Here is a 17,584-nt window from a genome sequence, read left to right as displayed (position 1 = left end):
GTGTTTACTTGCTTAAGGGACTTGTAGTGTCTCATTAGAGAGATGTGGTAAATTGAAAGATTAGTAAATTATTACAAATGAACCAAAACTTTCTATGAACCCTAACTACTGTCAATGTTATGTGGCAGATTTAAAGTTTGAAGTATCAGACAAACTGGCAGAGTGCAGAGAATAAATTCAGATAGTTTCGGATCTTGTATAGATTTAGTTACCTCAGATATGGGCTTGTATCTTTTTTTAAATTGTTTCCCCTGGTATAAATGTGGCCTAAATACTGAACAAAAAAGTGTCATAGTTCGGGAGACAAATGTTAAATCACTGTGACGTTACAATATAAAATACTTTTCAGCAAAGAATAAATCATATAATAATTCATTGAAATACTCAAACACACATCAGTTATTAGCACATATATAGCCTCATAACTTAAAGTAACCACCCATTCTGTTACTGAATGATTAAAAAGCTTCAATAATAAACCCAGAGGGTGTCACGAGTGTAACACGAGTTTATTTGCCTCATGCAGTTGACCTGGTAGTGTCCTTGTGGTTTTAATTCTTCACTATTAGACACTAAATTCATACCAGCAAAACACTGGCCCTTTCCTGAGGTACTCCATTTCTACTATGAGACTTACTGCCTACAAAAGTTCAAAAATTAACCAAGGAAATGCATGCCTTTATCTCCACAAACAAAAATGTTGTCCGTAGTAAAAAAGTGATTGGGCAGATGTGGCATTTGTAGAAGTGTTGTTATTAATTTCTTAGTAAAAATACCAAGGGGTTTGATATTTGGAATTGGGAGCCTGCACAACATAGTCATTATATCTGTAATCACAGGATTATGGGATGTTTGAAATCTAAGCATTTATTCATGAAATGTGTATTCAAATACCTCAATAACGTATAGTTCTCATGCCAAGTGGGACACCCTAGCTTCTTAAATGAAATATAATTAAATATGTGACTGTTTGATAGTGTTCTCTTTGTCTAATGCATTTAGGGTGCAGCAATGGAATGCTGTTAACTGACATCCAACGGTGGCTGGTGGGAGATATTATTTTTGTTTTTAATACAAAACTTTTGAAATATTTAGTTGTTGCTCATCTTTATCACCAGATTCTGAACACAATAATTCTCTCCAATAAGGCATTTATTAACCCACTCAGTTTTCTCTTCCTTAAATCCACATTATTGTACATAATTCAAAGGCAAAACATTTTTGACTATTATTAATATTTACATTTTTATTCTAAATGGCAGCTCCCTCTGGAGCACGCTATGGTCATGGAATTCTGTCAATAGGCTTCACACTGACATATGCAAATTTTCCGTGTGTGTGTGTATGTAAACAGCTTGGAAAACATACCAAACACCTCACTGTCAGTCACCTGGAGTTGAACCCACAACCTCTAGGACCCTGGAGGTGTGTGACTGTGACACTACCTGCTGCTCCACTGTGCTGCCCCAAAATTAATATTTCTTTCTCATAACATAACTTTTTAACACATGGTAAAACAATCAAACAGAATTTAATAAAATACTTTATTCTAAAGCCTGTAAGGACTGCATTCTGCAATTCACATCTCTTTGGCTCCAACACAATAATCAAACAACACTCTTAACGCTTAACTCTGGCACAGTCTTCAGAACTAGAACACTTTGGAATGATTAAGCTTTTACGCTATTGCACAGAGTTTTTGACTTTCTCAAATTTCATGACATATTTACAGGTTTTTAAGTTTTAAAATATGGGCAAAAAAAAAATCCAGTGATTCTTTCTGAAAAATGAAAATAAATCATATACACACACTGAAACATAACTGAATTAAACACTTGGTACATTGGTATAATTGTGTTTCCCTGAACAACAGTCAGTGATTGGAGTTGCAGTTTTTGGTGTCTGTAGAAAAGTGAACATGTAGAAACACAGCATTTTATAAAGTATTAATAAAAAAAAACACATGGTTTGATTAAATAATTCAGTAAAACCTTCATATGTTGGTAACCAAGTAAAATATTTGAACGGAATTTAGCAATATGCTTCTGTCTTGTGCTTCGGAGAACTTTTCCTCCTGCTACGCTCTATGCAGCATTTATAATAGTTTTTAAAACACGCTGAATGTGCTTTTTAAGTAGAACTGAGATTAAAAAAAAAAAAAGACAAATGAACAAGAGCAGGTATCTTTGAACATGATAAATAAAAGCTTTAACATATTAACACGGAATGAAAAGAATATCGTAATTTGGCTTTAAATAGTTTTACAAAAGTGAGAACAAAACTAATATTTTTATTTACAGGAGTGATGCAACATTCAGGATCAAATTCAGCTTGATTTGCATTTTCTTGCACACTTTGCCTTTCAGACAAAATACGTTTCTTAGAATTATTTTTTAATGATAAGAACTCATCTATTCAAGACTTATTCTCTCAAGGCATTGATTGAGGCTTTAAAAAGGGTTTATGAAATGTAAAACATTTAAAAACACATTCAGCCTTGTAGTATCACTTACAAATAAAGAAATATAAATAAAAACATTTCAAACTGTAGTACATCATTCCAAACCCCACAAAAATTTCAGACCAAAAAAAAAAAAAAAAGTAATCTTTTGTTCCTGGCACCTGCTGTGTACAGAGACACCTTTCAGAAGCGACTGAAAACACTGTCCAAACTAATGTAACCCTGCTAACTCTTGGAGTGGATTCTAACATACAAAGAAAATATATTTCTAACTAATTAAACATGGCTAGTCTACATGACCGACTCTTTCTCACAGGGCCGCGATCCACCGACTTGCAGTTCGCCAGGATTCTCAATGAGGGGTGAGTGCTCAGGCTTCGTAGGAACATCCTCCGCACCCGGTCTCACCTCAGTCAACTCCACATGTTGTCTTTTATTTGCCCGATCTGTAAAATGCTGCAGCAGCCCTGCCCCAAATGCATCCCCCTCCACATTGATCACCGTGCAGGTGCGATCACTAACAGGAAGGAAAAAGCGTTCATTATAAAGCATGAAAATGAGCATTTTACAAGCTTTGAATGTTCTAAATGAGGTCTAAAACACCACTCCTTACACTAAGAAAATACAGCCCTGAACTAACACTAAAACAATAGACATTGGTTCTGATTTCCAATTGTGTACCTTTAAGATAAATGACATTGCATTCAACAAAAGGAACAGTCAGTATTTTAAAGACTAGTTTAAACAGAAAAGCAAAATGAAAAAGAATGGAGCTGAAATGGGATCCTGATGGTCTTCTTAACAATGTTGTTTTAAGAATCTTTTACATTTTACTCACACAAGCCAGTCCACTGCCAAAATGAGTGAAAGATCATTGGTGGGCAATCCAACTGCTTCCAGAATAATAGCCAGCGTCAACACACCTCCGGCAGGGATTCCTGCGGCTCCCACACTGGATGCAGTGGCAGTCACTCTGAAAGAGGACAGGGATCAGATACATAATTCATATTTCCCCATTATAACAAAAGTATAAATGACACTGTCAGATGAATGGCCGTACTCACAGTATGGTAATGACCTGTACGAAGTTAAGTGGAATGTCATTCAGCTGAGCGATATACACAGCAGCCACACACTGAAAACAGGCAGCTCCATCCATGTTGACTGTGGCACCGATAGGGAGAATGAAGCGGCTGATGTGCTTGGATACTCCGTTTTTCTCCTCCACACACTTCATCATGAGAGGCAGTGTTGCAGAACTGAATTTAACAGAACATCATTTAGGTGAGAGAGTGAAATAAATTTTGAATTCAGTGTGATGCTTGCTTAAATTCTACATGTGATCTCATACCTGGAGGAGGTCCCAAAAGCTGTGGCCAATGCAGTAACTATTCCGAGGAGGAAGCTGTAGGGGTTCTTCCGTGTGAACACGAAGTAGATGAGTGGCAGAATCAAAAAACCGTGCACTGCGTGGCCAATTACACAGCAGGCAATGTACTTTCCCAAGCTGGCAAACAGCATCCCAACATCCTCCATTTCGACAATCTTAGCAGCGACTAAGAACATGATACCGAGAGGAGCGTACCTAGAGATATACAACAAAGTTCAGAACATAATTTCACATAAAAACGGCTTTACCAGTATTTTTTTTAACTATTTGCATGTGTCTAGGCGTACAGATATAATTGCTGTTTGACCATGTATTTGCAAAGACATCTGCATCACATCTGTTCACGTACTTGCCTGTGTGCAAAGTGTGAAACTGGAGGCTTCCACTAGAGGGCAGACCAGAGAAATATGCGTGTAATTGCAGAGTTGGCTCTGATACATCCTTCTTCAAAACTTTCTGCCACTGTGATGCTGCTGATCACCTGTGCTTGCTGTTTACAAGTGCTCTACACGTAGCGTTTATTTTGGGAGGATGTGCAATACCAACACACCAAACAGACGCAGGGAATGTGAGGCAGCCATGATACATTCGCAAAGGTGTAGTTAGCAGCCTTTTTCAAAACGTTCCATTTTTGTGAAGCGATTCTCATATGCACTGTGGGGGATATACCCGTGGGGTAATTTTCCCACATCTTTCTCTGGTCTGCCCTCTAGTGGAGGCCTCCAATTACAAGTATAGCACACAGGTGAGTATGCAAACAGTTACATTCATGATGTATGTGACAGTAAGAACAATGTGAACTGGCTGAGTGGGCCAGAGTCTGGATGGATCTCGAGGCTAGATGCACTGTGGTGACCGAAGGACATTTAAGGTCAGGTGTCACATGTGGAACTTTTTAATGATAGACTGCTAACTGCTACTTAGCTGTGTCCCAAAATCTAGGCAGGATGTGTCCTCAGTAGAACAGTCCTCCAAAGACTCCTTAGTAGCAGGGTTAGGGTTATATATATACACACACACACATTTTTTGCAAAGGAATACTTCTCTCTTTGTAAATGTTTTATGTAATTTTCTGTAATTTTATTTTAAATGTTGGTTATTGAGATATGTTCAGTTTTGTGGAATGTTCATGTTTATTATTGTATTGTGATTAAATTTAGATTATTTTACTTTCATTTCATTTTTATAATTGATTATGCTGTTGATTTCAATTTATTTCCAGAATGAAGTTGCATATGTTTACATTATTTATTTAAAACTAATGTATAAAATGAAATTAATTTCATTCATAAAAACACAACTACCCTAAATGTTATGTAAAGTAACAGTAAAAATAAAAATAAATTGTCGGCTTAGAATAAGACAACTTTGCTAGCTAACATTAACTATTGTGAATTTAGCACTTAAATTGTTATAGGAAACAAACACCCAATTTTGAATTTATTTTACACACGCAGTTATGGAAATAAATAAACCATCAGTATTTGAGATTTTCTGCAAACAACGACATTGAACACCCAACATAAAAAAATCGCTTCTGTCATCACAGTGCACTCAGGCAGAGTATATGCATTTACTGAATGAGTTTGCATTCTGACAGTATGTAACAGTTACACGTCCTTACCACATGATCCAGGACACCAGCACCATGGTTGCTTCATTAAAAGAGCTGAAGAACTTTATGAGAATCTCGCCTTCTTCTCCCAGCTTTCTCAATGCCACACCAAACACCATGGCAAACACAATTAGACCCAAGATGTTCATACCATCCACATCAGAACCCACTGGAACCTACAAACATACTATTGTCAAAGACTGGCCCTGAAACATATTGTTGTTTTAGAAATAATTCATAACGTCTGTACCTTTTCCACAGTCACATTGGTAGCATTCATGCCGCTTTTCACCATTTTATATCCAGTAGCATACTGTGGGGAAGAATAAAAACATATACATGAGTAAATAAGCTAATTACAAGTTAAAATAGTTTTGCAATTAAGACAAGACACTAGTTCCTACTCCCACACTTTTACAGTATCACTTCTCCCTAACGTCCCTCATGGAAAAATGTGTTTAAAAGTTTGTTATTTTGGATCTACTAACTGGTAATAAATCAATATTAATATTTAATTTAAATTACATTAAGTTACACTTAATCTACACTAAGTCCCATAGTCGTGTGTTATTTTGACCATTCTTTCGTACAGTTGAAGTAGAATACATTTCCACTTACAGACTGAAAGGCAGCAGCCACCAGGTTGGAGGGAAATATATTTCTGCAAAAAAGAAAATGAAAAATTGCTCTGAAAAACTTCAGTCCTCATTAAGGAGACACGCACAACAAAGCATTTGAAACAATCCCATGTGCTTAACTTATAAAACCAAGCGAGGACAAATTGTACACAAATATATAATGTAAATATTACAGGACTTATTTCAATGTAATTAATATTTATTTTAAGAAAAACAAGGAGGATAAATAAGCAAGTTTTGAACATGATATTTTTGTGCAAATATAAGCGCACCATTTCTAATTATTTTCTGAGTAAAGAGTCTTTTGCGGTCGTGGAGACATTGAAACTATTTTCTCATGTGTGAGTAACAACTGAACAGATTGATATAGATATGAACTGTATGATTACACAATGCCTTGAGCTGGAAATTTAACACCATTTCAACCCAACAGGTACATTTTAATTTGTTTCAATATTTGATTCAATTGGAGTAAATTTGGGGCACTTCTAGGTTCATCACTGCAATGCCCTGCTTTCTGGGTTTTTCGGTTTAAAGCCAAAACAGCTTCTGTTAGTCTAGAATGCACCCGCCTGGAAATTTTAGCTATTAGTTAGGTATTATCTGCACGCTGCTGGCTTCCAATCAAATTTTTTGGGACTCAGACAGTCTCTGTTGTTTTAAGATCTTTTACACAGGACAAGAGCTTAAAAAGAGTGAGCTTAAAGTTCAAATTCAAAGGTTAGAAATGTGTTTTATTTCATCAAAGCTTTAGTTATTATGAATTTTGGTAATCTGAGATGTCTGTGCTGTCGTCTCACTGCTCCCAACACTTTCCCTCGGGTGTGTTGATGGTGAAGCCAAATGGACTTGATATCTCAGGGAGTTCTTGTGTCTGTGCTGAGGTTCTGGATCTCCCTTTTTAGTAATGCTCTTCTAATTAGGCCTGCCACAGCCACAACTTGCGCTGGTCACCGGGAAAGAATTATCTAATATATCTATGTTTAAATACCAAGCTAAACAACTGTCAAAACTGTCTGAGTAGGTCTCTTTGTGACCCACTTAGGTGAGTCTAAGTGCTCACTGTAACACACTGTTTTTGAGCTTATTCTGCGCTTAACTCCTTTTTTCTAGGTTTGAGCTCTGACTATAAATTGTATGGTGTATTACTACATTTTGTTCTTTTCTGCATCAGCTCTGGCCCTTGTTCTGGCCGCGTCTGAGCTCAGAGGGAGTTTGGACCCTAACCTATTTGTACGAGCGAGGACACACACTCTGTCTGAACACTACTCTGAGTCGCTGTGGATCAGAGCGTCTGCTAAGTGCTGTAAATGTAAATGATGCTGGAGAAAGTCTTATGGATTGGGATGTGTCTACATGCTTGACGTCTGACTGGTTTTGACAAGGAAGCTGCGCCTATGTGCCCCACCACTCACTCCAGACGAGATCCCTGTCAGCACAAGAAAGCAAATTAAGATCTGAGGGATCATAAGGTCTCATGGGGCCATTTGCATGAGCCAGACTCTTTATAGCCCACCTACTGACTGAGGAGTCTTAACATTCTCACATATGACATGGTAAGTGCTATATTAAGAAAATGTAGCATAAGGCAATGAGTAGTTACGATTAGGGAAGAGTAGTTTGAGTTTATATTATTCATAAAGTGGGAAACTGTTTTCTTTTCATTTCTTTGAACTTTAGCATTTTTTTTGTACTTAAAGAAGTTACTACTTTGAACCTAAACATGCACCAACGTAGTTATAAAGGGAAAATATTTTATTTTGAGAGCAATCACTAAGAGGCAGGAACTATGTCATACCAAGAGCAGCTCTGTTTTATGCAGTAGTGATATAGATAGTGGTCTATATTTTTACATATAGGGAGAGGATGATAGAGACACTAGGAAAACATTTCCAGATGCAGTCAGTATCTAAAATTGTAATCAAGACTTGTTCAAGGTCTGGTGCAGTTCATGGATTTTCAATTATGGCTCTTCTTGCTAAGATACTTTATGAAATTGATGTCAAGGTTGTGCTCTTAACTTGCTTAAGGAGTAAAACAATGTTTATTTTTGAAGTAGCTTCTAGGTAGTTATCTACTATTTCCTCAGCAGCATGTTGCACACACCATTCAGCTTCAACATTAAAATGACCTCCATCTTTCTACATGCCATCGTCTATTTTATCAGGTTCACGTTACCATACAGCCGCACTGTCTATATGTGCACACATGACCAGCTCAAGCTAGTGGTGCTGGTTTAGCTGGTTGACCAGCTCAAATCATAACCTGCTTGGGGTATGATTTCATTAAAATCTGATGGTTTAGCTGGACTAAAAGCCTGATCAACCTGACCAAGCTGGACCAGGCCTGTTGACCACCATGACCAGCGCCACCAAGCATGACCAAAATCACATGCAACATGCGCTGTGCTAGTCAAGAGCTGGTTAACCAGCTAGCTATCAGTATAGGGTATGTTTTGCTTAAATTATCAGCTTTGCAACCACCTTGACCATCAAAGACCAACTCAAGACACCCAAGAACAGCTACCGGCTAAAGCTGGTCATTCCAGCAGGGCAAGTGTTGTTTGGGTGTTGGATGAGTCACTACTCACATGTATGAGCACCTCACTGTCACCACTGGACTGAGGACTGCCCACAAACCAAAAATATCCAACCAAGGACTAGAGGTCCAAGGACTATGAAGGACTAGAGAATGACTGACACACACTGTGCAGCGAAAGATGAGATACTGTCTCTGACTTTAGATCTACAAGGTGGACCAACAGGGGAGGAGTGTCTTACAGAGTGGACAGTGAGTGGACACAGGGTTTAAAAAGTCCAGCAGCCACTGCTGTGTCTGATCCACACACAAACACACCATATGTCATTATCACTGTGGTGCTAAGAATGATCCAGCACCTTAATCATTCTTGTTCCATTTTTAAAGTAGCTTTACCAACACTACCTACGGAGGGCTTCATATTATTTCACATTTGAGCCATTTATTACATGTTAATTTACTTTTGTGGATTTAATTTGTTTCTTGCCCCTTGTGCACTATATTCAGAAAGCAACATAGACACTACTGGAGTGATCTGTGTTAAATGTACACCATATTGTTCTCTCAACGTAGAGCCCTGCTTATTTTACTGCCATCCGTTTTCTTAAATAATATTTTCGGAAAATTTACACCGACAGAACAATGAACATTTAAAAGGTGGGCAACATGTGAAACAAGGTGAAATATATATATATCTTTAATTCTAAGTGAACTGTGTAAGTGCTCTGTGCCTCAGGGACAGGGGAGTGTAAAGTGTTGAATCATGTAGATTTTTAGGCAGAACCTGTTTTTCAACAGGAACATTGACCCCCCCAATAGAAGAATGTTCTTGAGACGTCGCTTTGCAGATTTATGATTCCTCGGTGAAGGATGTGGTTTCTGTGCTGTTTTCACTGAGAAATGACTTTAACCAGTTCCTTTAGTGTGCGTTCTTGAACTCTGGAGCATATGTCAGAGCACGACAGGAAACACGGTCTGTGGATGGGGTGGGTTTCTTTTATTTTAATTAATTATTTATATGAGACTATTTGTTGTGGGGTCTTCTGAATAGAGATGACATTTTAAATGTATAATTATTAGTCCATGGCTAAGGCTAAGCCACATGTCCGGGAACTTGGCTCAGAGTAGTTTTATCAGGTGAACACATGGTGGCAGAGCAGATGATGCAACACAATTCTACCCTTACACCACGAGACACGTTCACGAGCGCTTTAAAAACCCTAATGATGCGTATTTGGTACAGATATCATTTAAAGCAGGTCCTTCTGATAACGTAAACCCGCGCTGTTTATCATTTTAAAGTTTAAGGCTAGTTTTAAAGTCACCCTTAAGTGATAGAACAGTTGACCCCCGCAAATGTCGTTATTTCGCTCGTGTGGAGGAGCGAAGTATCGTACTTACCTTATTAAATCTAAAAACGAATCGATCACCTCCTTAGACTCGAGGACGCTGTCTCCTTCTGAAGGAAGTTTAGGTTTAACGCCATCGGATGAACCAGGGTGGATAATGAACGCCATGATCACACCTATCGCAGAGGAAATGAGAGTTGTCACTAAAAAGAAGAGCATCGCGTAGCCTCCCAGTTTGCCCAAAGACTTGGGGTCGATGCTGGCAGCCCCCGACACCAGGCTACACACGACCAGCGGAATGATGATCATTTTCAGCAAACGGACCAGCAGCTCTCCTGGGAAGCCGAAGTAGACGATCTGTGTTTGGGTGAGGTTTGCCTGTCGTACGCCAAGTCCGATAAAAACACCAATGATTACCGCGGTCACAGTCAGTATCACAAGCAGGTTTTCCCTTGCAATCCTCCTTAACCTCCGCGAAATAGGCTCCTTGGGGCTCCGCTTGTGATCCTTCAGTCCATTAACAAGCGCGGGTTCAAAATCTGTCTCGGCGTTGGACGCTCCCCGGTCCCTCACAGAAACTTTCTCATCTGCCATCGTGGCTTCGGAAAGCAGGTTGCGTTTACGTTAAAAACGGAGGCTTAACTTTCAAAATTGGTCCAAGAAATGCCCACATATAAAAACACTCTACAGCTCGTGCCTGTGCTGAGCCTCGTTGTCGGAGCCTCCTCGGACACGTATGAAATTCACTTATAGTAAGCTGTAGTGCTGTGACGTCAGAAGGCGGAGGCGGTACAACAGTGAGACTCCCGGAGCCGGACCTGGAGAACCCCGCCCTCGCGTTCATTGGCCTAAAAACACTGCATTCCGATTCGCCCTCTCCTCGCCCACATTACTCGCATTTTTTTCACGGTGCTTAGTCAGTTGGCATTAACATTTCTAAATGCTGCCATACAGCTGTAGTCCTAAAATCATTATCAGTTTAAAATCCCCACTCTATCAGAATAAAAACATAGTGCATGACACTGTAAATATTACAAATTAACGTCTAATTAGGGCAGAGCAGCAGGTCGTGTCTCTGTCACAGCTCGAGGGTCCTGGAGGGTGTGGGTTCGAGTCCCGCTCCGGGTGACTGTCTGTGAGGAGTGTGGGGTGTCTCCCTGTGTCTGCGTGGGTTTCCTCCGGGTGACTGTCTGTGAGGAGTGTGGGGTGTCTCCCTGTGTCTGTGTGGCTTCCCTCCGGGTGCTCCGGTTTCCTCCCATGCTCCAAAAACACACGTTGGTAGGTGGATTGGAGCCTCACAAGTGTCGGTAGGTGTGAGTATGTGAGTGAATGTCTTAGTGTGTGTCACCTTGTGAAGGACTGGCTCCCCCTCCAGGGTGTTTTCCTGCCTTGCGCCCAGGGATTCTGGGCAGGCTCCAGACCCACCGCCACCCTGAACTGGATAAGGGATACGGACAGTGAATGAATTTGCTGCACAAATTGAATCGTATTGTTTGTTTCCTTAAAACAACACAGTGTTAAAATGAGTACACCACGTCATAATTATACAAAAAGCATTTCCAGTTGCAACATTTTTTAAAAGGTGATATCAACAAGAACAGATGTGTTTTTTTTAATAATCTTGAACCTGTACAAAATGGAAGATTGTTTATCATGAAAAGAAGAATCAGGCAGCAGTGACCACTGATTTTTGAACAGCTGAAATATTTTGTCAATGGAGATAGGGAAAAGATCCCCTAGCAAAACATTAACACAGAGTATCATGTTCCCAAATGATAAAACAGTGCACACAAAAGACCTCTAAACTTGTTCACTGACCAGCTTGACTGTGTTTTGTAATTATAAACACATTTAGAAACTCATGCCTGCACCACATTACAAAACACTTGGAACGGAGAATGAAAAGTTTCTAGAAAATTTCTATCACAGAATTAATAAGGATTACATTATAAGCCACTGACTATAAGAAGCATGAAAGGAGCATTAACCAAGACTCAGTCTTTGCAAACAAAAATAGGCTGCAGTGACCACTACAGGGGTGACCTGCATATGTAAGAAATTTACATTGTTGAGGAGACAAACATTGAGTTCTTAGATATATGTTGCCATCAAGATGTCTTCTCTCGGAAAGTCCATGGTTATTTCAACAAGACCGTGCCAGGCCTTATTCTGAACGCACTACAACATGGTTTTGTAGACATGTGCATGTGCTTAGTATCAGATCTGTATCATGTTGGGCAAAATTTCCACTTGCAAACATTAACAGTTATTATCTTGAGTTTCCAAATGATTAAACAGTGTGCCAAAAGGAAATGTGATGAAATCCAACGGTAAACATTTAGTTTTACCCATTTTTCTCTTGTTTAAATCCACATTATTGTACATGATTCAGAGGCTAAACCTCTTGAGCACGCTTAGGTCATGGAATACTACCAGTAAGCTTCACACTGACATATGCTAATTTTCCCAGTGTGTACAGCTTGAAGTTAAATGTAGTGTTTTCAGCTACACATACATTCACTTATCTGTGAAATCTGTTACCTTCATTTCACCCAATAAGTGATAGGGTAAACAAATTAATATTCATTCATTCACTGTCTGTAACCATTATCCAGTTCAGGGCGTAGGTGGGTCCGGAGCCTACCAGGAATCAATGGGCCCAAGGTGGGAACACACCCTGGAGGGGGCGCCAGTCCTTCACAGGGCAACACACATTCACTCACACACTCACACCTACGGACACTTTTGAGTCTCCAATTCACATACCAACCTGTCTTTTTGGAGCGTGTGAGGAAACCGGAGCACCCGGAGGAAACCCACGCAGACACAGGGAGAACACACCACACTCCTCACAGACAGTCACCCGGAGGAAACCCACGCAGACATAGGGAGAACACACCACACTCCTCACAGACAATCACCCGGAGGAAACCCACGCAGACACGGAGAACACACCACACTCCTCACAGACAGACACCCAGAGCGGGACTCGAACCCACAACCCTGGAGCTGTGACAGAGACACTACCTACTGCTTCCAGTTTAGTGTTTTTTAATTTATATCCTGGAACTTCCATGAACTGTTTGCTGCTGGAATGTCACTGTCCACATTAAAGCATTGCTGCAGGCTTAGAGACTGCCACGCAAAACCTGGCTGCTAAATGAAAACATTCAAGCTCGACTGAAGTTTGCGACTGATCATGTGAACACAGAAAAAACCTTCTGGTCACATGAGACAAAAATGGGATTTTTTTAATCACAATAAAAAAAGACATGTTTGAAAGAGAAGAGGTGCAGAATTCAACCCCCAGACTTCAAACTGGAGAGCATGATGGCAGCTTCTGGGTAACTCAGTTTATATTCCATGGTATACAAGTATTTGTAGACAGAATGTGCTGGATATGCGGCCTTGCCTTTGTATGTCTAGAGACAGTAAAACAGAAGCATGTGGTGTCCTTTGGGACCAAATCCCTCCCAGTGCTGACTGCTGGCACAAAGGCTAAGCATCAAATGACAGGGCATAAAATGCTGAGTCATTCTTACACAGCGAAATAGATGGAAGAGAGGTAGCTATTTACAGATGGAGTGATGGAACATCCGATTTAGTGTGGAACAGAAAAGGAATAATACTTTTTACATATTGCTTTTATAATTAACAAAAATACTCTACAGTCCTTGTTCAGTCATTGAGAGGTTTTTACAAAATATATAATTTTAAAACCACAAACGAACTTGTCAGTAAATTGTTGAGAACGCTTTCAACACAGTTAGCATGACAAACACACACACACACACACACAAAAGGCAATGTTCATTCATTCATTCATTTATTCATTCATTCATTGTCTTTAACCCTTATCCAGTTCAGGGCGGCGATGGGTCCAGAACCTACCTGGAATTACTGGGTGCAAGGTGGGAACACACCCTGGAGGGGGCGCCGGTCCTTCACATGGCGACACACACTCACACATTCACTCACACACACACACACACACACCTACGGACAATTTTGAGTCTCCAATCCACCTACCAACATGTGTTTTTGGAGCATGGGAGGAAACTGGAGAACACACCACACTCCTCACAGACAGTCACCTGGAGGAAACCCATGCAGACACAGGGAGAACACACCACACTCCTCACAGACAGTCACCCGGAGGAAACCCACGCGGACACAGGGAGAATATACCACACTCCTCACAGACAATCACCCGGAGGAAACCCACGCAGACACAGGGAGAACACACCACACTCCTCACAGACAATCACCCGGAGGAAACCCACGCAGACACAGAGAGAACACACCACACTCCTCACAGACAATCACCCGGAGGAAACCCACGCAGACACAGGGAGAACACACCACACTCCTCACAGACAGTCACCTGGAGGAAACCCATACAGACACAGAGAGAACACACCACACTCCTCACAGACAGTCACCTGGAGTGGGACTCAAACCCACAACCTCCAGGTCAACCTCCACCTCATAAATGTAGTCTAACTGTCATAGCAAAAACAGACACAAAAAGGGCAAATAGCAAATAAATGTCCAGATCAAAGGTAAAGACATGTTTAAAAAATAAAACTTTGCCAGTCTATCACAGCAGCAGAATATCACCGTATGTACCATATGAAGAGGGTGATGTGTGTGTGTTTTTTTTTTGTGTGTTTATTATTCACACACAACTAAAATGGCAACTGAATTTTTTTGTTGAACCAAGTCCAGCTTCTTAACAGTGTGGGTGGTGGGGGAGAATGTGTCATGTGAGCTGCTCCTCATTGCTCCACCCTCTGAAAGCACCAACGATGTATAGGGGCCGGCTGATTCCACAGCATCATCTGGGCTTGGAATTAGAGTGTGTAGTGCAGCTTATGAATGATATCTTTTTTTATTGAATCAGAAGAGATAAAAGCAGTGAGAGGGCAAGTTTTATTTTCATCATCATCTTCTTCTTTCCCCCTTTATAATCCCTCCAGTAGGTTCTGGGTCTATCCAGCTATACCTCTAGAGGGAGGTGTCCAGGAGGCATCATTATCAGATGCGTGGTTCCTCTGAGTGTGAAGGAGCAGTGTTTCTAATCTAACATCTTCCCGTATCGCTTAGCTCCTCATCCAATCACGGACAATATTCCCAGCAACCTGCTGGAGAAAACTCATTTAGGCTTGTATCAGCAGTCCTTGGTGACCATGGGTGAGGGTGTGGTGATCAATTACTGAGTTGAGAGTTTTGTTTATGGCTCAGCTCCCTCTTCACCAAGATGCTGCATCTAACCTACAGTTTATCTCACAATCCTTCTTCACATCACTAATGAACAAGACCCTGAGATGAGGCTGAACCCTGAAGCTGAATCTGACCTGGAGGGAACATGACATCTGTATCTGGGAGGAGAGGCGACACCACATATCAGGGAGTCTGGGCACAATGATATCTAGCTGGAATTTCACAACCTCTTGCAATAGCTCCAGCTAACCCCCGCCCACCCCAAAGTGAGGTTACTTCCCACGTTCCAAGTGCCAGTTTCACCTTCCATCGCCCTCGCCAGCACCATTTACCCAATGGCCATTGCACCACACCCTTAATCTGGATCTTGTGAGTGATGGATCCACATGATCCTTCAATGTCGCCTTTTTGGGCTGTGTCCAGCTGGATTACGTGGGCTGCCCAGCCGCCAGGTGCTTGCACGAGATACTACCCCAGGCCTGGCTTCAAGGATTGGTCCTGGCAGCCCTCTCCTGGGCTGGGTACACACTGTTCTTTTTTTTGTGACCTTTATAATGGGATTCTTGTATTTTGAGTGTCTGGATCCTCACTACAGACCTCTTCGTCAATGGGTTACAGCTCCTGAGAACATAGCCCTGTGGGTCATTAGACCACACAGCTCCATCTACCACAACAAAGCCCTGATCCAGTTTTAATACGAGTGTCTCTGATCATAACTAATGCTTGTTCGTATTTATTATGTACTACATTAACAAATCAGATACCTGCAGAGGTCGAGAGAGATTAAACGTATGTAAAAACGCACTGCTTGTAGTAGTTTAATACACTGTGCCCTCAGCAGCAATCCCTAAATCCGGTCTGATCTAGTCTGAGTTATGTTAGGCCTAACACATTTACACCCTGTAATCAGATACCAACTCTGCTAAGGTGAGGGGGGTATGTTCTTGCAACATACCCATGTGTGTACGCAACAGCAGAATATAAAGTGTATATTTAAGTCTGTTTAAGGAATGAGATTATGTAACAGCAGGGGCATGAGTAAGGATCAGCATCAGCTTCAGATTAGGTCCGAGTTTGCGGTTTAGAGAAGAGGATTGTCAACTTTATTATCATACTCAATAAAACGTAATTTATACAATTTGTTAAATACTACAACGCTAACTAACTTAAGCATAGTCTCCCTGGTCTCCACACGTCTTCCCCTGGTTTACTGATTTCTCAACTGTTTATATAACGAGGTTATCAGGGTTACGTAGATGATTTTTTAAGTCAATGCCACGGATAATTCCATTCCAGTTCTGTTAACCTTAAGAATGAATACTTTAATAAGTAACTGAACTGGCTTGTTCTTGCTGATTCAAATGGAACTTTGTTCTTTGATTTTACTGTGTGTAAATGTAATATTTATTTAACAATTAATTGACTGTAACAACTGAAACGCTGATTACTTGTGTGTGTGTGTGTGTGTGTGTGTGTGTGTGTGTACAGGAGCATGTGACTCCTAATAATCCTGCTTTCAACCTTAGGTCGTTAAAGGTCAGTGGGAAAAGCCTGACACGGCCAAATACGTAACTTAGTGAAGCTGTGTTCGTAAACACATTTTTAAATGGCCCTAGTGAAATGAAATGGTTTATTGAATGCAAAACATCACAGACAGGGAACATATATACATTTAGTAATTGTAGAGTAACTGGCAACTAAAATGTGCATAAAACTGAAATTAATTTAACAGAAAATATGGAAAACTAACATTTTCAACTTCACAAACCACATTTCCAAAAAAGTTGGGATGCTGTGCAAAATGTAAAATTTAAACCCATGTAACTGAAAGTTCAATTACAATGTAAAAAAAACAACATTTTAAAGGTTCAAACCGAGAAAGTTTTAATTGTTTCTTGAAAGATATTTGCCCTTTTTTAAACTGATGCTAAAAATATCTTCCCAAACCAGTTGGACCGGGGCACGTTTACCACTGTTTTGAATAATGTCACCTTTTAACAGCTCTCTGTAATTGTCTGTGAAATGTTCTGAAATTATTTCCCATTCTTGCTTGTTAAAGGGTTTCAGATGCTCCACAGTGGGGTTCTCTGTTACAGGTTTTTTTTTTTTAATTTCATATTGCACCAAAGGTTTTCAGTGGGTTGTAGGTCTGTACTCGACTTGTACAAAGACTCTTTTAATAAGGAGCCGTTTTGTTGTAATCCACAAAGAATTACATTCACTACAGCAGGAAAGGGTTGTTAATTAGCTCATCGTTTGCATAAAATTTACTGGGAGCAGAGCAATCTCTAAAACTTATAGGGCAGTGGTCCACCAGGAAGATTGAGAACCACTGGATTAAGACGTAAAAAAAGCCAGATGAGAAGAAGA

At 40.3% G+C, this 17,584-nt stretch overlaps 1 protein-coding gene across 1 annotated transcript; it reads right to left on the bottom strand.

Annotated features, from left to right (window-relative positions):
- Nucleotides 1-1,220: 1,220 nt before the first annotated feature.
- slc1a5 (solute carrier family 1 member 5) lies at nt 1,221-10,739 on the bottom strand. The gene is made up of 8 exons (XM_066654532.1): nt 10,044-10,739; nt 6,085-6,127; nt 5,717-5,779; nt 5,476-5,642; nt 3,813-4,046; nt 3,526-3,720; nt 3,300-3,434; nt 1,221-2,978 (listed from the first exon to the last, which is right to left on the bottom strand). Exons 1-8 carry the CDS (start codon nt 10,583-10,585, stop codon nt 2,753-2,755), a joined length of 1,605 nt encoding a protein of 534 aa, XP_066510629.1. The 5' UTR covers nt 10,586-10,739; the 3' UTR covers nt 1,221-2,752.
- Between the last annotated feature and the right edge of the window lie 6,845 nt (nt 10,740-17,584).

This window comes from Hoplias malabaricus, chromosome 1 (genome assembly GCF_029633855.1).
Source record: "Hoplias malabaricus isolate fHopMal1 chromosome 1, fHopMal1.hap1, whole genome shotgun sequence".
NCBI lineage: Eukaryota > Metazoa > Chordata > Actinopteri > Characiformes > Erythrinidae > Hoplias > Hoplias malabaricus.
This window is presented reverse-complemented; position numbering and strand designations above follow the sequence as displayed.

Bases quoted from the DNA above. Each gene is read 5' to 3' on its own strand.
- slc1a5 (XM_066654532.1), bottom strand. From the start codon at position 10,585: ATGGCAGATGAGAAAGTTTCTGTGAGGGACCGGGGAGCGTCCAACGCC. The intron at 6,128-10,043 runs GTAAGTACGATA...TCTTTTTTGCAG, and splicing joins TCGTTTTTAGATTTAATAAG to AAATATATTTCCCTCCAACC. The intron at 3,435-3,525 runs GTGAGTACGGCC...GTCCTCTTTCAG, and splicing joins GTACAGGTCATTACCATACT to AGTGACTGCCACTGCATCCA.